At 38.4% G+C, this 22753-nt stretch overlaps 1 protein-coding gene across 1 annotated transcript in view; it reads left to right on the top strand.

Moving 5' to 3' along the window:
- SLC25A24 (solute carrier family 25 member 24) overlaps nt 1–22753 on the top strand; it is a 64437-nt gene that overhangs the window by 18101 nt on the left and 23583 nt on the right. The window contains exons 3-6 of the mRNA XM_055402321.2: nt 2719–2806; nt 11128–11239; nt 13282–13440; nt 16150–16302. Of these exons, the coding sequence (XP_055258296.1) occupies nt 2719–2806; nt 11128–11239; nt 13282–13440; nt 16150–16302 (512 nt within the window). The remainder of the gene's footprint in view (nt 1–2718; nt 2807–11127; nt 11240–13281; nt 13441–16149; nt 16303–22753) is intronic.

Genomic DNA, 22753 nt, shown 5'->3' with positions numbered 1-22753 from the left:
TTCCCTTCTCCAGGGGTCTTCCAAACCCAGGGATCGAACCCAGGTCTCCTGCGTTGCAGGAAGATTCTTTGCCAGCTGAGCCAAAAGGGAAGCCCAAGAATACTGGAATGGGTAGCCTATTTCTTCTTCAGCAGATCTTCCCCACCCAGGAATCAAACTGGTGTCTCCTGCATTGCAGGTGGATTCTTTACCAACTGAGGTATCAGCGAAGCCCTGGTTTATACTGAACCTTAACTTTAGTTAGATTCAAGGCAAGTTCCTTCAAACAAACAACTAAATCCTTTGAATGGTTTTGATGATTGCTCAAATCTGTGACTCAGCTAGGAAGAACTGAGTTTGTGGTGGAAAGTAGTACTGTTAGAACATTTATTAGCACCCATAAACCTTACATTGTATGCCACAAGTCTACAAGTCTACCTTAGTCTAATCTTATAGCAAAATTCAGTTCTTACAGTCAACTTAGTTTCTTCCCACAGACTTTCATCCCACCCTGAATTCTCTGCATTGAAGGGACTGTCTACATAGTGTTAGGTCAGGCAGTTCCTGGAAGATGGAGCTAACTCAGGATCATCTCCAGATAAGTAGAGGCTGATCATCCGGTATGTATGGTGTGTACATATCATTGGTTAATTTCAGAAAGTTCTAAATGACCCAGAAGAAATACAGGTGAAGTCTTTCTGTTTCAGTTTTTAATTGAAGTATAGTTGACTTACAATGTTGTATTAAAGATGAAACTTATACATTTGTAGTAGATCAAACAGTTTCCTCTCAATTTATCTTGCTTATATATTTAAAAATATTTTCTCATTATAGATTCATATTTTTGTTTATTAGACTTTCATAAAGAAAACTGGCACTTTCCTGGTGGCTCAGTGATAAAGAATCTGCCTGCCAATTCAGGAAACATGAGTTTGATCCCTGGGTTGGGAAGATTCACTGAAGAAGGCAATGGCAACCAACTCCAGTATTCTTGCCTGAGAAATCCCATGGACAAAGGAATCTGGCAGGCTGTAGTCCATTGGCTTGCAAAAGAGTTAGACACAACTTAGTGATTAACCAACAACAAAGGAAAGCATATATAATCTATTCTAATTCTTCATGAATTCTGTATTTGAGAATTTGTTTACTTGATAAAATTTAACTCCAGAGGTAACCCCCGAATTGTACTCACAGTACTTTTGCAGTCATTCATGGATTTGCATAGAGAAGCCACAAGCTTCATTGATTTGGTGAGCACATTTCTAGCTGAGACAGAATAAGGTGATGCTCTGCTTCCCTGTTGTAGCTTTTGTACTGTAAATAAGTCCTTTTGCAGCCTACTTGGTGCCATGTCTTTTGCATTTTTGTGTTTTTTGTTGATGATCTCTATTTACAATGGCTGCCAAGAGCAGTGCTGAAATGTTGGTGCACATTCCTAAATGTGGGAAGGCTGTGAAGTGTCTTTGGAGAAAAATATATGTGTCAAAACACTTTACTCAGACAAGAGTTATAGTGCTATTGACCATGAGCTCACCGTTAATGAGTCAACATTAACATATATATATATAAAACAAGGTGTATTTAAACAGAAACACACAGCAAACAAGCTTTTGTATTGATCAGATGATGAGAAAAATTGATGAGAAAACCAGAGGCTTACAGGAACCTAACCCCATATTTCCCTTAGGAACAATGGTTCCATTTCCCTTTATTCTGTATTCACAGTGACCTTATAGAAAGTAACCAGCATGAATAATGAAAATCAACTGTATTTCTTTGAAAGGGCAGTTATAAAGGTGATTATTCAGAGTGGTGTTTGCAGACTTTCATTGTTGAAAAGTCTGGCTGTTCTTACATTGTCCAGATTCTCATGCTGCTCCTTTCTTCTCCCTAGAAAGTTCTCTCCCAATCCTATCATCCCTTCAAAGTCCTTCTCTTAAATGTAGTCTTTTCCTCTCACCCCTAACAGTAATTTTTGTCTTGCTCTTTTCCTGGAGAACTTTGCTATTAATCCTGGTTTGGCATCAGACCCTCTCTTATTTTGTTTTGTTTCATCCTTTTCTATTCATACTAGTCTTAGGATCATCATGAGTCTGTGAACTGCTTCAGGGAAATGCAGTCTTACAATTTACTGCTTGTATTTTCTTTTTCTTCTTCTCTGTTTCTTCTCCTTTCCACAGCATGCTCTAATTGCTCTCATTATAATAATTTTTCTTCTTCCATCTTCCTGCTATCCCTGCTTTCTTCATTTTTATTGCCAGATCTCTCAAAAGAATATTTCACACTCTTTGGCTTCATTTAGTCATTTTTCTACTTTCTTTTAACTCAGTGCAGTATATCTTTATGCATAATAAATGCTTTGTCATTTAGTAAATGCATACTTTATATTTAAGAGATCCTACCTTAACTGAATTTACTTCAAAATTTGAGTGTCTTGTACTTCAGTTCTGTTGCTTCTTAATGTGGTTTCTTTGTATGGCCATGTAAGTTCAGTCTCTTCTTTCGATGGAATCATTATTTACCTACAAGGCTGTTATGATTTTTGAATGAAATAATATATGTGTACTTATTTAATATATTTGTTAAAATTTGAGTTGGTGTTAAGCAAATCTGTAACTCTTCTAAATTCATAATATTACCTTAATCAGTTCAAGGCTTTCCCTTATAAAGTAAGGGATTTGAAAGTCATATTTCTAAGGTCCTTGTCAGTTCTGAGTTTATAATTTTTATTTTTTAAAGGAAAAATTGAGGCTTCTGAAATTGTCCAGTCTCTCCAGATACTAGGTCTAACTATTTCTGAACAACAAGCAGAATTGATTCTTCGAAGGTAAGCTCTTCATCTATTGACAACAGTTTTTTGTTTTTTTTTAAATTTTAATATCCTGTATTAGAGATCTGCATTTGTAAGCGTGGCTTAAAACAATTCTCTGCACCTCATCATTCCTCACAGTATCTTTCTCCGCTTCTCTCCCTTTTCATTTTGTGTGTGCTCATGCACCTAAAGTGTAGGAATGAGAAAACTCTCAAGCCCTCCAGGACTGACAGGAAGGTGTTAAGTCTCTACAGAAGGAGCCTAAAAGTTTTAGTGCTATCTTTTTTCCTATTTAGTTCCTAATGTGACAGTAGAACTCATTGTTTCAAAATGAGGAGTCAAGTATATTCGTCACTTCTTTATCTTATGCATGACATGACTGGATAAGAGAGAAATCCCAAAGGTCTCCTCATTGACTGACAAAAATACTGATTTAAAAAGAACAAACAAGTCGAACAAAAAAATGGCAGAAAAACTGAACAGGCATTTTTCCAAGAAAGATATACAGGTGGCCAACAGCAACATGAAAAAATGCTCAACATTGCTAATCATCAAAGAAATGCAAATCAGAACTACAGTGAGATAGCACCTCACACCTATGAGAATGACCATCATCAAAAATACCACAAATAAGGAATGTTGATGAGGATATGGGGAAAAGGGAACCCTTGCACTTTGTTGGTGGGAGTGTAACTTGATGCAGCCACTGTGGAACACAGTATGCCAGTTCCCCAGAAAACTAAAAATAGAACTATCATATGATCCAGCGATTTCACTCCTGGGTATATATCAAAAAAAAAAAAGGACTATTTCAAAAGGTGCATGCACCCAGAATTCATAGCAGCACTATTTACAATAGTCAAAAAGAGCAACCTAAGTGTCCATCAACAGATGAATGGATAAAGAAGACATGGTAGATATATACAATGCAATATTCAGTTCAGTTCAGTTCAGTCGCTCAGTCGTGTCCGACTCTCCGCGACCCCATGAATCACAGCACGCCAGGCCTCCCTGTCCATCACCAATTCCCGGAGTACACTCAAACTCATGTCCACAGAGTCGGTGATGCCATCCAGCCATCTCATTCTCTGTCGTCCCCTTCTTCTTCCTCCCCCAACCTTTCCCAGCATCAGAGTCTTTTCCAGTGAGTCAACTTGTCGCATGAGGTGGCCAAAGTATTGCAGTTTCAGCTTTAGCATCAGCCATAAAAAAGGATTAAATTTTTCCATTTGCAACAACATGGATGGACTTAGAGGGATTATGTTTAGTGAAATAAGTCAGACAAAGAAAGATAAATACTGTATATTATCACTTATATGTGGAATCTAAAAAACTAGTGAACAGAAAGGAAACAGACTCATAGCGAACAAACCAGTGGTTACTAATCGGGAGATGAAAGTGGGGAGGGCAAGATAGGGAGACAAGAGGTGCAAAGTACTATGCGTAAAATAAATAGGCTACAAGGATATATTGTGCAGCATAGGGAATAAAGCCAATATTTTATAATCACTATAAGTGGAGTATAGTCTATAAAAGTTCTGAATCACTGTTGTACACCTGGAACTGATATATTATAAATCAGTTGTACCTCAATTTAAAAAAAAGAAAAAAGAGAAAATATCTCCCCCACATAAAAAGAAATACGTATTTCTTTCAGAAAATAGAGATACAGTTTGAACATTATTGCCCAGGGCAGTCAGGTTTAGTGTGTTATTTCACAGGATAGAGTGATAATTTCTGAAGTCTAAGTGTCCTTGAAGGCTTTTTTGTTACAAATATAGTACAGGGACCAATTAAAAAAAATGGTAACAGAAAATAGAAAAGGATAGTTACATTATATTAGTGTTCTTGTCAGTGTTTTCAGTCTTCAACATTACCTAAAAAGTTTCTTCCATATGGCTTTATTGTCACCTTTATCTCCTTTTGTATCTGCACTGGTAGCATTTTCCTCCCTCTGTCTATTCAGAATTTCTTCTGCAAGCAGCTGCTTAATAGGAAGGCTCAAATCTCAGAGCTATTCATTGGCATCACTTTTGTTAACATCGAATCAGAAAGGCTTTCCTGAGGAAATGTAAAGGAGATAAATGAAAAGGAGATAAACAGCATTTAAAAAATTTTTATTTTTGGCCTCACTGTGTGGTGTGCGCTTTACTAACCGGGGATCCAACCTGTGCCCCTTGCAGTGGAAGTATGGGGTCCTAACCATAGGACCACCAGGGAAGGCCCTTAAATAGCATTTTGAAAGTGGAACGTGGGGTATGTAATGTTCTGCCGCCAAAGCCACATTTTTCCAGGAAACTGAGAGTATTGCTCTGATTTGCTGGCCAGAAATGCTATTCCTGTATTCCTTTTGATAGCTTTAGGACCAATGTAAATTCCAGCCTAAGCTCCAGAATAAATCACAGGTAATATAGAGGGTGGATTTTTAAATGATGCTATATAATTGTATATATAACTCTTTTATGACAACCTTACTGATAAGTAGTTCACATACAAAAAATTCACTCTTTTAAAATGTTCAGGTCACTGGTTTTTACTATTTTCAGGGAGTTGTGCAACCATCACCATTATCTAATTTTGGAACATTTTCATCAACCCCCAGAGTAACTCTGTATCCATTAGCAGTCATTCCTTACTCCTCCCCGTGCAAGCTCCCAGCAGCCACTGATCTCCTTTGTCTGTTCTGGACATTCATAAAGAAATAGAATCATTCAGCATGTGGCATTTGTGTCTGGCTTTTCTCACTTAGCACGTTCTCAAGCTTCATCCATGTTGTAGCATGCATCACTACTTCATTCCTTTTTTAGACCAAGTTATATTCCATTTTATGTATATATCGCACTTTATTTATCCATTCATCAACAGATGGACATTTGGGTTGCTTCCACTTCCAATATTTTTTGCTTCCAATATTCAGCTATCATGAATATTGCTGCTATGAATATTTGTGTACACAGTTTTATGTGAACTTGTTTATAATTCCCTTGGGTATATACCTAGTGAAGAATTCCTGGGTCATATGGTAACTCTATGTTCAACTGGTTGAAGAACTGACAGACTGTTTTCCATAGTGGTCGCACCATTTTACAATCCCAGCAGCAGTGTATGGAAGCCCTGAATTTCTCCACATCTTCCCTGACGTTATTTTCTGTCTTTTGATTTTAACCATGGGTATGTTGTTATGAAGTGGTATCTCATCATGGTGTTTTTGTTTCCCCAGTGGCTAATGTATGTTCTTTTGCACTGTTAGGCTATTACTATTATTATTAGCATTTATACTTTTTCAGTAAATATTTTAGAATATGTTTGGATTAGAGAAGAAGCTCCATTTTCCCTTTTATGAGACTCCTTTGTTACTCGCACAAAGCACTTTACTTCTGAAGCTTCTGGTCACCAAATAGGTGGGTTTTCCCCCCACAGCAGGCAATTCTCAGTGATGCCAGCTGGATGTCATACAGTGTAATTCAGTTCTAACATTGTCAACCTGGAGGTAGTGTCAGATCCCACAAGTTCAGGGCTCAGTTTCACAAGACTGCTGTCCACTTCAGATGCCAATCACAAGGAGTAGGAGGTCCCTAGGTTACCCACATATTCTATCTGACTTGGCTGCAGATCAGAGGTTCCCATGACCTTCTCCCCATTGGATTCAGTTACTTGCCAGATGGGTTCACAGAACTTGGGAAAATGTGTACCTGTATTTATCAGTTTATGAAAGGATATTGTAAAAGATACAGGTAAACAGCCAATAAAAAGATACATACAAAAGAAGGTCTGGGAGGGTCCCGAGCACAGGAGTTGGGATGTGTCACCCTGCTGGTGTGTGGATGTGTTTGTTATCCAGAAGCTCCCTGAATCCTATACTGTTGGGATTTTTATGGAGGTTTATTCACATAGGCATGATCAGTTACTAACTCCATTTTCGGTCCCTTTCCCCTCTCTGGAGAATTGGGGGCTGGGGTTGGGAGGGAAGGGGCTGAACATTCCAAGGTTCTGATCATGGCTTAGTTTTTCTGATGACCGTTCCTCATCCAGGTGCCCAGCCAGAGTTGCCTCATGAGAACAAGAGATGCCCTCGAGCTTTCATCACTTACAAAGTAGAAGGGCTGTAGGGACTCTGAGCCAGGAGCAGGAAACAGGGACCAAATTATACATTTTCTGTTATCTCACAATTGTGTTTTCAGTAGTAGAAATCACAGATTTCCCCTTGAGGGCTCAGCCATCAGTGTGACTCATATACCTCCAAATGTCAGTTTCTTTTTTGCCTTTTCACTGTCTCTTACTGTTTCCAAGACTGAAATCATGGAAAAGAAATGTGTGAGGCGCTGTTTGAAACAGCTGTGGCTGAATCATCAGAGTATGAGACAGGAATCATAGCCTATTGAAATATAGCCTCCTGGGATGGGAGAGCCTGGTGGGCTACCGTCTGGGGTCGCACAGAGTTGGACACGACTGGAGCGACTTAGCAGCAGCAGCAGCAGTTCTCCTTTATCAGTGGAAGATATGGTGAGAGTAGCTGAAATAGGTGTCTCTCCCACATATGTGTGCTTCATGTATCTTTATCTTCTGCTCTCAAGTAAAAAAGCCTCTTTCCTTTTAGGCTTTCATCTCTATCCATCTTTCCTCTCATTTCCTTACCTCTCGTTCCCTCTCTGCATCTGTTGAGGACATTGGCACTTGTCAAATGGTCATTTTCTCTTTATCCAAAGTCCTAGGAAACCGCAGTATTCATGCTGGTGGTTCCCCTTACTTTCTAGCATTAATGTTCCTCACTTTCCTCAACACCTGAGCCTTTTTTCCATTTTGCTTCAGTAGCCCGCTCTCTCTCCAATTGTATCATAACTTGAAGCTCCTCCTCCTCCGAAGTCTTAAATACCTATATCCTATCTTCTGACCTTCTTCTACATTCTACACTGTCTTTCTCTCTGGTACTTGCATTTTGACTTACAGACCTCTGGCCCCTTCATTTCCACCAGTTTGTCAATCTTCTCTTGATTCTTTCACCATTCCTACTTGCTTTCTCCCAATCCTGAACTATCCTCTCAGTTGTTCTCTTTGCCCCAGCGTTTGGACTATGAAGTATTTCCAGAGAAAAATGAAACTGTACAGATACAGAAATAACCAAGACATTCTTGGAGAGCCATGAGGTGCTGGGGGCCTGCTCCATCAGATTATCAAGAGTTGTTATAAGCTATAATTAAGATACAGTGAGTGGTGTTGCTACACAGATAGACAAATTGACAAATGGAACTTACCCTCCCAGTAACAGACCCATCCATGTTTGGGATTTGTCACATGAGAGAAGTAGCTTTGCAAATCCCTTTGAAAAGAAGAGACCATGCAATAAATGGTACTGGTGCTTCTGGTTATCCATGCAGACAGAAATACAGTTGGATACCTGCCTTAGGCCATACATAGAAATCACAGAAATAGAAGGCAAATTATGGTTACCAAAGGGGAAAGGGTAAGGGGAGGGATAAATTAGGAGTATGGGATTAACAGATACAAACTACTAAATATAAAATAGGTAAGCAACAAGGATTTACTGTGTACCACAGGGAACTATATTTGGTATCTTGTAATAACCTGTAACAGAAAATAATCTGAAATATATACAACTGAGTCACTTTGCTATATACCTGAAACTAACATAATATTGTAAATCAACTATATTTCAATTAAAAAAAATCAAACTAAATGTATAATACCGCTAAGGGAAAAATAAGCAGATGTCTATATCTCAGTATAGGGAGGAGTTTATTTTAAAAAATACAGAAGTCAATAAACCATAAATGAAAAGATTGATAAATTCAGCTATATTAAAATTAAGAGCATCTAGGAGATCAGACCAGTCAATCCTAAAGGAAATCAACCCTGAATAGTCATTGGAAGGACTGATGCTGAAGCTGAAGATCCAATATTTTGGCCACCTGTTGCAAAGAGCTGACTTCTGTGAAAAGACCATGATGCTGGGAAAAAGTGAAGGCAAAGGAAAAGAGTGCGGCAGAGGATGAGATGGTCAGATAGCATCACTGACTCAATGGACATTAATTTGAGCAATCTCTCAGGGAGATAGTGGAGGACAGAGGAGCCTGGCGTGCCACAGTCCATGGGGTCACAAAGAGTTGGACATAAATTTAGCGACTGAACAGCAACAATAATTCATGGATACTATAAAGTGAAAAGACAAAGTACTTGCTAATTTATAATTTGAAGGATTAAATCAATTATATAAAAAACTATACACATTTAAGAAAAGGACACAGCCCATTAGAAAATGGGCAAAAGATATGAACAAGCATTTCACAAGAAGAAAAAAATGAATAGCAGGTGAATAGGATAAGTTGGTCAACTGCATTAGTAATTCGAAGAGAAATACAGTTTAAACCCACCACGGGACTATTTTAAGTTTGTTGACACTGAGGGTTCTGTGGCTGTAAGCTAGAATTTGAAATTCATTTATTCATTTAGTTAATAATTTGCTCTGTGTCAGGCACTGTTTTAGACACTTTGGCCATATCAGTGAATAAAATAAACAAAAATCCTTGAAAGGATTTTTGCATGTGGAGGGTTGATGGGTAGGATCAGACAATAAACAATTGCATTAAAATGGAAAGTAGTACTAAAAACAGAGTAATAAACATGGCCGCCCTGAAGAATAATGTTATAAATATCAGCAATAACTAGGACTTAGGCAAATATGAAATGTTAATACCTGTGTACTAGAACAAATGAAAATTTAAGTGTAATTTCATGTATGCAGATCAAAGTTAAAAGTGGAACTGGAAAATATCAAATATCTGAAAATAGCATTTTATTTGTCTGTCTTTATGCATCACTTTCACACAATTCATAGAATAAATTAAAAATCTGGAGGAGATGCTTAAGCTTTTTTTCAGAGATATTCATTAATTAAACAAATAATTGAGCACATTCTTTTTGCTGACCACTTTATGTCCTGGGTCACACAGTAGTGAACGAAACAATCAAAATCCAAGGCAGTTTAGAGTCACTTTTCGGGGAAAAAACAGGTACAAATGACATCATTGCCAAGAAACTTCTAAAACAAGCAAAAAGTTAATGAAAAATATTCAAGGTTATATTAACTGTAAACATTGAAGATAAGGTACTAGGATTTCTTAAGTCTCAAAAGGCCCAATCACCAAGTTTGATTTTTTTAAAATTCGGTTTATTTTTAATTGATTGATGGTTGCTTTGCAATAGATTTTTTAAATATATAATCACTGCTAGTTTTCTTAGCATAGAGAGAACTGGAAAAGAAAATTGATAGTGTATTTTGAGTATATTCCAAAGTTACATCCAAATGTTAAAATAGAACATTAAGAACTATCTTCCTGAGCCAGTGTAAGAAAAATGAATCATTAGTTTATTCATTCAGTTCAGTTCAGTTCAGTCGCTCAGTTGTGTCCGACTCTTTGCGACCCCATGAATCACAGCACGCCAGGCCTCCCTATTCATCACCAACTCCCGGAGTTCACTCAAACTCATGTCCATTGAGTTGGTGATGCCATCCAGCCATCTCATTCTCTGTCATCCCCGTCTCCTCCCATCCCCAATCCCTCCCAGCATCAGAGTCTTTTCCAGTGAGTCAACTCGTTGCATGAGGTGGCCAAAGTATTGGAGTTTCAGCTTTAGCATCAGTCCTTCCAATGAACACCCAGGATTGATCTCCTTTAGAATGGACTGGTTGGATCTCCTTGCAGTCCAAGGGACTCTCAAGAGTCTTCTCCAGCACCACAATTCAAAAGCATCAATTCTTCAGTGATCAGCTTTCTTCACAGTCCAACTCTCACATCCATACATGACCACGGGAAAAAGACGCTTACTCCTTGGAAGGAAAGTTATGACCAACCTGGATAGCCTTTTAAAAAGCAGAGACATTACTTTGCCAACCAAGGTCCGTCTAGTCAAGGCTATGGTTTATTCATTACCACCCCCCAATTTTTAAAAAAATATTTAAAAATTTATTTTATTGGGATGCTAATTACAATATTGTGTAATTAGCCATACATTTTTTGCCATACATTCACATGAATCAGCCATGGACTACCCCACAATTTTATCTTTGTCAGCTCATTGACTTGGAATTTGATGGAGCACCAAAAGTAGCTTTTAGTGAGATCTATAAATTTGGAGTCCTTTTTTATTTAAAATTGTTAAAACTAACAGATCATCAAATGCTTGTTGCCATTTGCCATTTCCAAAAACCTTAGAAGAATATTAAGTTGAAAGAAAAATTGTCATTCTGCAACATGGCCAATAATATTTTTATTTAAAAATTGTATTTTATTCTTTAATCAGCTTCTTTTTGTTTTCAGCATTGATGCTGATGGGACCATGACAGTGGACTGGAATGAATGGCGAGACTACTTCTTATTTAACCCCGTTACAGATATTGAGGAAATCATCCGCTTCTGGAAACATTCTACTGTGAGTCCACTTTATGTATTAATTGTCACTTATTTGGAGCTGTAAGCCATTGGTATAGTTATCATCCAGGAGTATTCTGCAACACCTGTGGGTCAGGTGCCTAAGTCTCTGTAGCTAGCTCATTGACTTATAAGAATTCTACATACTCTGTTAGGTATGGGGACTTCCCTGGTGGCTCAGACAGTAAATCATCTGACTACAATGCGGGAGACCTGGGTTCGATCCCTGGGTCGGAAAGATCCCCTGGAGAAGGAAATGGCAACCCACTCCAGTACTCTTGCCTAGAAAATCCCATGGACGGAGGAGCCTGGTAGGCAGTCCATGGGGTCACAAAGAGTCGGACACGACTGAATATCTTTAAAAAAAAACACAACCCAAGACTTCATGAAGATTGCAGATATAGTTCCTATGTTTGCCATTCACAGAACTTGAAAGAGCTACTGCCTTCAAGAAATCTTGTGAAGATAAGCTGCCCAGCTTTATAGGCATTTAAGGATTCTGCCTTAGGGAAATGTAAAGGTCATAGGCTGTTACTTTGTACAGATAATATATCACTCTCAGTACCTCATGGTTGATATAGTCAAAGATCCCTTCTGAAACTTGCTTATTCAGATTTATCTCTGGAATAAGGCATCTATCATAATAGTCATGGAAGGTTAAATAAATGTTTGGCTCATTTGCTCAGCATTGCACACCTATCTCTCTGTATTCCTCAAAGCTTTCAAATTTTAATTAAATTCCATTAGTATCCTGCTGAAATATCTTGACATAAATAAAATTCGTTTCAGTGTGCAGTCTGTTCCTGGAAACAATGGAAACTCTTTGAGAGAATTTTAATTTTTCTAATAGGCTTGACTTCTATACTTATTCCTGGATTTCAGTACATTTTATATGTACTAAATGAAGCCTAGCATTCACATTGCCACTAGTAACAATGCCTAACCTTACCTAGAAAATTGTAAAATTAATGGTGACAAATGCTGGCAGAGGATGAGATGATTAGATGGCATCACTGACTCAGTGGACATGAGTTTGAGCAAACTCCAGGAGATGGTGAAGGACAGTGGAACCTGGTGTGCTGCAGTCCACGGGGTTGCAGAGTCAGACGTGACTTAGTGACTGAACAACAGAAAACAATGCCTTTTCAGCTATGAGTGTAAAATAATACTATATTAGTAGTTCAGTTGCCTTGATAAAATTTATGCTTATGTGAAATCATATTTACATAATCAAATTATTATTTTATCTTTGGAGATAGTTAATAGTTGAGGCTATAATCATGTATCCATTTTTTTGATAGTAAAAATGAATTAGAGGGTTTCTATTGTAGCATAGCTTCTTACCCTGACACTCTTACCTATAAAATCTTTTACGCTAGAACCATTTAGATAATAAAGCTGTAAAAATATTATTATAGAATTTTGTTTCTGTCAAGTTATATTTGTAATCCATTGTAATGTTTAGAATAGATTGAAAGGTAGATAATTTTAAATAATACCTCCCTGTTAACTAAAGTTTTAAATGGCAAGTTAGATTAATAAAAATATTTATAGACAGGAAATAAGTTTAGGGGCATTCACTGTACAGTTTTAATTTAATTTTCATTTATATATTTAGAGCACATATCATGATATAAAATATAATGTAGATTTAATTTTGAGATAAAAGGAGTATCTTTGAAAAACTGACAAAATAATTCTTTCTATAACTAGTAAGATTCTCTCCATCTGATAAAACACTGCTCTTTCATTCTAACTGAGACCTGGAAAAGTTATCTTGAATCTGTTAAGAAAATTTGTAATTATTGGTATTATAAATTTGTAATTACTGTTAATTTTCATTTCTTGTGGACTGATACTGTATTTAGTGTAAATAGGCTGTTTATAATCTTAAATGCTCAGATTGGTTCAGTATAATACTTTCTAAGGATTGAAACTGATCTTTATAAAATAATACGTAATTCTTCTCTAAAAGAAACAAACCTTCTGGAATGATCTATCTTTAATTGATGGAGCCTGGGGATTTTTCTTCCATTTTAACAGGGTATTGACATAGGAGATAGTTTAACTATTCCAGATGAATTCACAGAAGATGAAAAAAAGTCGGGACAGTGGTGGAGGCAGCTTTTGGCAGGAGGTGTTGCCGGGGCCGTCTCTCGGACAAGCACAGCCCCTCTGGATCGTCTGAAAGTAATGATGCAGGTGAGCTTTAGGACCTTGTGTCTAAGTGTGTCCAAAATATTCTGAAATAGTGAGAAATGTGGTACTTTGAGAAAAGATAAAAGATATCTCAGTAATCATCATACCTTTAAAAAGGAGTCTCTCAATTTTATTGCTATTAATCCTAAATTCAGTCCATGTAAGGATTTAGTTTAAATTGTTGGTACATACGTATGTGCTCAGTCACTCAGTCACGTCTGAGTCTTTGTGACCCTATGGACTATAGCCTGCAAGGCTCCTCTGTCCATGGGATTTTCCAGGTAAGAATACTGGAGTGGGTTGCCATTTCCTTCTCCAGGAAGGTGTGATGAACACATGTGTGATGAACTTTTAATCTTGGCATCCTGTGCCTATTCAAATGTTTAATTAGAAAGGAAAATCTCTAGCCATTGTTGTAGTACTCTCCTTAAACTACTTATATTTTCCTTCTATTTTATGTACTTTCTTAAAAGAGGGTTTTTTTCTGAAATCTAGACTCTTAGAACAAGGATGTAATTTAAGAAGTTATTCTAAATCTGAGGTTAGCAGAAAGGACCTGGTTTTCTAGATTGACTTTGCTATTTACTAGCAGTGTAACCCTGGCTGGTCAGAGTGAAAAGAAAGAGGAAAAGGAAAGGATTAATATTTATTTGGTGCTCATTATGGTTACCCATTTAATCTTCTAATAATGCAGCCAGGGGGATTTTATCCTCATATTATCTGGCTCAGGGGGTTGAATAACTTTTCCTTCACAACAAATTAGATAAGGAATGGAGTGTTTTTGACTATATTTCTCATACTGCATGAAACCCCTGAGGCTTCATTTTCTTTCATTCTAGAATGGGAGTAAGACTATCTAACAAGAGTGGTAAAAACATTAAACAATGTAAGTTATGGGAAAATGCCTGGTAGGCTGGAACGCCCACTAGAATATAGTAGTTGCTTTAAGAAGGTTTTTAAAAGTTGTGTTATTATTTCTGTGGTCAGTTCTTTTGTATTTGTCCTTAGATTTCTATACAGAATGATTTCTGACAATATTTTCAACTAGAATTCATCTAGAATGTACCTACATCTCAAAATATATTTAGGGGTAATGATACTGCTTTAAAGAAAAAGGAGAGAGAATTGGCATGTATTTTTGTTTTCAGGAATGGTAGTAAACTGACTTTGAGGAATTTTGAATAATCATTCGTCTTTCCTTTGTCATATTTTACTGTGCAGTTTATTTAAAATAAAATGGATATACTTTGACTTTATTTCCTACAAGTTCAGGAAGTTTCTCAAAGTACCCTCAGATTCAGTAATTCACAGAATTCACTGGAAGCTTTTATACTTATGGTTACGGTTTATTACAACTAAAGATACAGATTAAAATCAGCCAAGGAGCAAAGAGCATAGGGCTGAGTCCATGGAAGAATCAAATGCAGAATTTCTGTTGTTTTCTCCCCGAAGAGTCACAATGTGTTACTTCTTGCCATCAGCCTGTGACAGCATGCCCAGAGTTGCACACCAGTCAAGGAAGCTCACCTAAGTCTTTGGTGTTGAGGGGTTTTATTGTGCCCTCATGGCTGACTTTTAATCTTCAGCCCCTCTGATCTTTTTTTTTTTTTTATTGTAGTAGTGATTCATTTTGTGTAAGCTGAAGCAATCAGAAGAATAGCTGACTTTTGACAGAGAAGGAGAAATATTGTATGACTTCCCTTAAATGTGGAATCTGAAAAGAAATGATACAATGAACTTGCTTACAAAACAGGAAGAGATTCACAGGCTTAGAGAACAAACTTACGGTTGCCAGAGGGAAGGGATAGTTAGGGAGCTTGGGATGGACATGTGGCACACTGCTGTATTTAAAATGGATAGCTAACGAGGACCTACTGCTCCTGGTAGCACATGGAACTCTGCTCAGTGTTATGTAGAAGCTGGGATGGGAGGGTAATTTGGAGAATGGATACATGTGAATGTATGGCTGAGTCCTTTTGCTGTTCACCTGAAACTGTCATAACATTGTTAATTGGCCATATCCCAGTGCAAAATAAAAACAAAAAAGAATAGCTGACTTCTTTATTTGGAGTTTATTATATGTCGTCAGTTTTACATACAGGCAAGCATAAGTTCTAGTTTATTTAAACAACTATGACATTGGTAGTATGAGTCAGGTAATTTATTGATACTCACTGGGTCAGGAGTTCACACATCATACCTCAAGATAAGCCATAGATTGTACAGGTTTTATTTTTGGTGTCAGGCTATGTATATCCTAGTCTCTATGGTTCTGATAAACATAATATCCAAATTGTTTTCAGTCCCATTTATATTTCATGTCTGTATTATTTCTCAGGGAGGAAGAATATTGCCTTCACTATATTTTTCTAATTTTTCTTACATTGAACTTGCTCATATGCCAAAGGGTGTAAAGCCTAATAAGTATTAAGTTGGTTCATTTTATCTTATGGGTGTTGTTCATGATTTTAATTTTGATCATGTCTTCTCTGCTTTGGCACAATGAGGATATCAGTTTTTCTTAGAGTCAGGCTTCTACAATGATGGTAATAGTTCTTCCCATTATATATTTTCTCAACCTTCTATATTTTCAAATACATCTTTTTGTAGTAATAAATTGTATTGAAGGAAAGAGAGTGGTTGTATTTCTGCTTTAGAAATAGTAATGATAACATCTCACCAGTATTTTATATAATTTTGCTTTATTTTTAGGTCCATGGATCAAAATCAGCGAAAATGAACATATATGGTGGCTTTCGACAGATGGTGAAAGAAGGAGGTATCCGCTCGCTTTGGAGAGGAAATGGTACAAATGTCATTAAAATTGCTCCTGAGACAGCTGTTAAGTTCTGGGCATATGAACAGGTAATAGTTATCACCTATGGAATTTGTTAACAAGGAAGAGTCACACTGATTCAATAACAATTAAAATACCATGCATTTTAGACTATTGTTTTAATACCTGATAATTGAACTGTGGTGTTGGAGAAGACTCTTGAGAGTCCCTTATACTGCAAGGAGATCCAACCAGTCCATTCTAGAGGAGATCAATCCTGGATGTTCATTGGAGGGACTGATGCTAAAGCTGAAACTGCAATACTTTGGCCACCTCATGCGACGAGTTGACTCACTGGAAAAGACTCTGATGCTGGGAAAGGTTGGGGGCGGGAGGAGAAGGGGACGACGGAAAATGAGATGGCTGGATGGCATCACCGACTCTGTGGACATGAGTTTGAGTGAACTCCGGGAGTTGGTGATGGACAGGGAGGCCTGGCGTGCTGTGATTCATGGGGTCGCGGAGAGTCGGACACGACTGAGCGACTGAACTGAACTGAACTGAATTTTCCGCATATACTCCATGAAGAATTTCTGTTACAGGAGATTAGATTAATTTAGAGATTCCACGCTAAATTCTGGGATTCTGAATTTCATATTACTTATATCAGAAAGGTTTTTGTGTTTTCTAAGTAGCTCTTAAAGGATATGCAAGATTTTAGCTTACTCATTTTGGATTCAGAATAGAAGTTGCACATGAACATAAGTTTTTATAAAAGTGTCCCCGTCCAGAATCTGGAAGGAAAACTTTTAAGTTCAGATCCTTTGTGTAATTTGACATTGCTATAAAACTGAGTTGAATTTAGACTGAAAGCTCCATCAGGTGGGGGCTTGGCTGCTTCTCCATGCACTTCAGCGCATGGACAGAGCCTGACGTGTGATACGCCTGGCATTCAGGAAGTGTTGAGTGAGTGAGTGAACGAGTAAATGATTGGATGTGACTTACTTCTGACTTAACCTTTCTGTTGACTTGGGCTGTTTAGGATGTTTGGGTGTTAGGATGCTGGGTCAGCATAATTTGATGTTAAGGGGAAATACAATAGTGGATTTTAGAATTGGCTTCTCTTTATGGTCAGTAGCAGAGTTGTCTAGTTAAGCATGCACAAAATTATTCTTTCCATGATTTCTTTTGTCATTGTTAACCACAGATAATAAGAACCTTGAAATTTAACTCCACCTTATATGTTGTATTATTTCAAATAGATTTTTGATTATTTTTGAGAGTGTTTAGTTTTAGGTTTTTTTTTTTTTTTAGTGTTCTTGAGCAACAGAATACTCTTGAGAAGGTTACAAAGTCTAGAGGAGTCTTTTCTTGGCTTAAAAAATAGAGAAGCAAAGAAAAAAATTGAAAAAAATTTAGCCTCTATGACTTAAATTATAGCCTGTCATTGGGAAGGATATTTTCCCTCTATGAAATCATGAGTTAGGGCTTGCATTTTAGATACCTGTAGGTTATTCTGACCACATCCTGGATTTTATGATAGGAAAGCCAGAGCCTAAAACAAATATTGAAGTATATTAATAAAACCATTATTCCATAAGCAGGAAGTCAGTATTTGTGGAAGTTTGTATTATTGTAAGCAGATATGTGTATTATACTTTATGCTACTTGGCTAATTTTCACCTTGGACACCACCAACAGGCGTCCTCTGCTTCCATCCAGCCAGACTCCTTTCTGGGTGCTCTTCACAGTATTCTAATTTCTGCATGATAACTTTTCTTAGAGATCAGGAGACAGCTCTCTGCATAGGTGGTGCAGTGTCCTTGTGGTCTCTGGGGCCTGTTTTACCTGTTTATTTTCTCTGCCTGGTATAGGTCTGTTTATCCCCTGGGCTCTGTTAAGCCCAGCTTCCTATTAGAAGCATTTCCTAAGCATCCCAAGCAAAACTGATGCCTCACCTGCCTGACTTCCTTAGAATCCTATATTATGAAATATTCAGTTTTCCACTGGATAATATAAAACCCATTCTTTTCCCCAGTGAATTGTAAACTACTTTGGGATAACTATTATGCCATATGTATTCTCAAATTTCCCAGAGTACCTAGCCAGCTCCCTGCTGGATTCAAATAGGTGTTGTTTCATTGAAAAACTAACAGTTTAGAAAAATGAAGAAAAGGATAGCATCAGCCTGGTATGTAGATCTCTTAAACACATTAACACAGGATAAAGCGGTGGTCCATTTGGGTTCTCACTGGCGTAACAGTGCAGTCTTATCAGGATCGGGGAGGCAGTGTGGTGTTGTGTTCTCATGGTTTCAGCTGCCATCTGTGTTCTAACTGCCTTCCCTTCTAGCATTTTTCTGTTCATCTTGGTACCTACACATCCACCTGTGCACTGCATATCAGTGTATCTCCACCTAGATATCCCAGGGGTACTTCAAGTCATCCCTCTACCACCCCCACTCTAGTCACACAGACAGACACACACAGACACCCGCACACACATCCCATTCCTCTTTGTCTAGGTCTTATGGTGGTAAACATGCTTCAGCACTTTACTGGAGAGTTATTTCCTCCAGGAAACCTTCCCTTTGTTTTCCTCTGTTAGCACTTTCATCAGAATCCAGTATTGAATTCAGGACTGTGAGCTTCCTTAGGCAGTATTTGTTTTCAGTGTGTGTTCCCAGTGCCGGAAAATCCCTGTTGAATGAGTGAAAACAAAGAACTGCCAGAGCTGTGTTTGGAGCCCCAGGTTGCCGTCAGTCTTCAGTTCATTAAGATGAAGGGAAAGATGGGTATTTTGAAGAGAAGTGGCAGCCTGTGGATGGAAATGTAGGCTCAGGAGAGCATCATTCACTAAGGAAGCTGAAGTTGCAATGGGCTCAAGTGTCATGGAGTGTATGTCCAGGAAGATGATGATGAAAACAGGCTGGACATTTAGGCAGGAGCCAGATGTGATGGGAGTCTGGATTTTATCCTGAATGTGGGGAAGACATTATTGAAGTGTCCTGTGTAGGGGAGTGGAATGAGTGTATTTGCATTTAAGGTCAACCTGGAAAGTAGAGAGGTATGGAAGAGAGTGAGGCTCTTATTGGAGGCAGGAAGACTATTTAAGGAAATAGTTCAGGGATTTAGGGAGGAAATGATCAGTATCCGTATAAGGCAGTGGCTGCAGTGATTGGAGAAAAACTGATGTGAACTGAAAAATATTTGGGGAAATAGAAACAACAGAACTCACTGAGTGGATGTGGAGGTGAAGAATCAAGAATGCTTTCTGATTTCTAACTTGAGCAACCAAATACACAGAAAAGACAAAAAGAAGAATCAATTTTGAGATCAAATGACAGGTTGCATTTTGCAATCAAATGACAAGTTGCATTTTGCAATCAAATGACAGGTTGCATTTTGCAATCAAATGACAGGTTGCATTTTGCACAGGCTGGGTTTGAGCTCTTTCTGTAACATGTAGAAGGAGTAGACCATAGACTTTGATTTCTGATAGGTTGTTATTGAGGTGAAGGCTTTGGAATGGATCGCTCAAGAAGACTTATAGAATGTGAAGAGTTTTGGGGATAGGCCCAGGGAGAAGTAGAAGGAGAAGCCAGCAAAGGAGACTGAGAAGGAGCAGCCAAGGGGACAGAAAGGAATTCATAGAAAGCGATGGCCTAGAAGTCAGAGGAAGAAGAGACGTTCATGACGGGTAGTAAATATGATAAAAAGTTTATCTTTTAGGATTTATCACCTCAGGGATAGGAAAACTTGGTATAAATGTTTCAGAGAAGTAATGAGGTGAGAAAGCAATTGAGATGAGCTAAAGGGAACAGGAGGCGAAGAAAACTGGACAGTAGACACCTTTGTTAGGGATTTACCCTCAATGAAAGGAAGAAGAAAAGACAAGGGAGAGAGTGACAGAATGGAAGGATGTTGGGTTTTGATATTTTGTTTTCATGGCATGCCTGTGGCTGAAGGAAGCATGTCAGTACAAAGAGGGAAGTTAAAAAATATAAGTGAGAGAGACAAGTGTTGCAGGTGTTCAGGGAAAGTATGTGTGTGGGGTAGGGAGCGGAAGGGCGGGGGAAGAAATGATATCCAGACTGTGGCAGGATTTGCCTTTGACAGCATGGAGAACTCTGCTCATGTCAGCTTAGGAAGAAGTGAATGTGGGTGATTTTGTGGGAAGTGGACAGAAGTACCAAGATATCCTTGCCTGATGGCCTCTTTGTTTTTCCTTGAGTTCCCAAGAAAGGACTTTTTTTTTTTTTTTTTTAGACTGAGGGAGGAAGTGGTATTGGAAGCTGGAGGAGAAAGGATTGGAGAAGGTTGAAATAGATATTCTGACAAATGAGAGAGAGAGTTGTCATGGATGGGGTGGATGGAAAGAAAAACAGATTGGAAGAAAGAAAGGAAAGAAATTGAAATCCTGAAAAGATTTTCAGTGGCTTTGAGAGCCCATTTAAACCTCCTTTGAAAAAGTCAAATTCTGTGGCCTTGAGCAAGCCTCTTAAATCTTAAAGCCTCTGTGACCTGACACCACATCCCTGGGGTAGAAACTAAGCTTGGTGACATAGGGTTAAGCCCTTGTCACTTTGCCTAACCCTATATCTCTGTCCTTAACTCTTCCCTTTGTGCATGGTATGTTTTGGGGTGCAAAAGCCCCAAACCTGTTCTCTTAAAATACTTATTCTCTACCAGTCACTAAGTATTTATTGAGTACTTTTGATGGGTGCTTTGGGTTGGGGTACAGTATGTAAAAGATATGTCTTCAAGGTTCCTATTCATATGCAGAATGGTTTTTGATAAATTGTATTTAATGATTGTGATGATGTAACATAAGGAAAATTAATAGGGCCTGTGCAGACGAGGAGTTTTGGTTATTAACATTATGATGTAGTTCAAGAAATAGAGCCCATGGAAACATTGACTTTTGGGGGAGGCAGATATCTGCCATTTGGGAAACTTTTTGAAATTGTATTCAATTTTTATCATGAGCAGAGAAGCACAATTTTACTAGGACAAAGTATTCCTGTAATTTTGCACTAAGTTCTTCTAATTTTAAGGAATTGAACTCCGGCTGGCTCAGGAAAGCCGGGTGGGGGTGGCGGTAGGGGTCACTGTGGGGATGCCTGGGGCATTAGGGGAGGAGCCTCAGGGAGTGCAGAAGTGGAGCCTCGCTGACCTGTCCTTTCTCCATGTGTTTGCTTCTTTGTCACTTTGTCCATTTCTCCCTCTGGTATCAGTACCTAATTACACCTGTAGACCCATGTCACAACTCTAGGAGAAAGAATCTGATTTGCTTGGCTTCTAACCACAGTCTAATTTGGGCAGAGGTTTTCTCTCCAAGCTGTATAAAGATGATAATAATAATAACAGCAACAATGTTTATTGAACATCTGCCCAGCGCTGTGCTAACTGTGTTATATGTTCAGTTCAGTTCAGTTCAGTTCAGTTCAGTCGCTCAGTCGTGTCCGACTCTCCGCGACCCCATGAATCACAGCCCGCCAGGCCTCCCTGTCCATCACCAACTCCCGGAGCACACTCAAACTCATGTCCACAGAGTCGGTGATGCCATTACCTAATAATTCTTTCAACAACCCCGTTTAGGTATTGTTATCAAAGATGAGGCACCTGCAGTTTGGGTATGTTTGTGAACTTACTCAGAGCCATATAGTTCTAGGGTTCCAGTTCAGGTCTGCCTGCCTTTGGAGCCCATGATATTAACATCCTGCCCCATCGGTATTTTGGCTGCACTTGTGCCAGACTTCCACCCATGGCTAGATCAGCCCTGTCACTTGCTTTAGTACTGGTGGGCCAAGGGGTCTAGGGTTGATTTGTTAGTGTAATCGTATGTATTATCTACAAAAACTGTTTTTCTAAGTTGTTTTATTATGTGTTTGTTACTGATTTGTTTTATTTGTACTGGTGAAAACCATGGGGACAGTATCTAAAAGCTGTGAGCACTTTATTAACCTGTGCATCTGGAAAAGAATGCTGTGATTCTGTTTCAGCAAAGGAGCTACAGTGTCACCTCTGTGGACCATCTGTGTTTTGTGGAATTCTAACTTGAAAATCACTCTCCAGTAAATGAGTCTATTAGCATTCAAGCCTTGCTTTTCTGTTAGATACTGTTAATGCAGTGTGTGCATTTTGAGAAACATCGCATTGTCAATTAATTGATTTCTAGGAGCTGATTTGTATTTTGATATTGTCTTAGCTTGAGCTACCATACGCTGGGTGGTTTAAAGAATGGAAGTTTATTTCTCATGGTTCTAGAGCTGAGGAATCTGTCATCAAGGTGCTGATCAATTCGGTTTCTGGTGAGGGCTGTCATTTTGGCTTGCAGATGGCCACCTTTTCACTGTCTGTTCACATGGCCTTTCCTTGGTGCATGCATGTTGGGCGAGAGGGGAGATCGAGAGAAAGGAAGAGGCAGAGAGAAGTGAAGGGGAGGGATGGAGGACGAGATTGAACATGTATGTGTGAGAAAGGGAAAGAGAACTCTGATGTCTCTTGTAAGAACACTAATTCTGTCATGAGGGCCCCA

This window comes from Moschus berezovskii, chromosome 4 (assembly GCF_049115385.1).
Source record: "Moschus berezovskii isolate FMDL1 chromosome 4, NW_MosBer_1.0, whole genome shotgun sequence".
Classification (NCBI taxonomy): Eukaryota; Metazoa; Chordata; class Mammalia; order Artiodactyla; family Moschidae; genus Moschus; species Moschus berezovskii.
The sequence above is the reverse complement of the archived record's forward strand: the minus strand, read 5'-3'. Positions and strand labels throughout refer to the sequence as shown.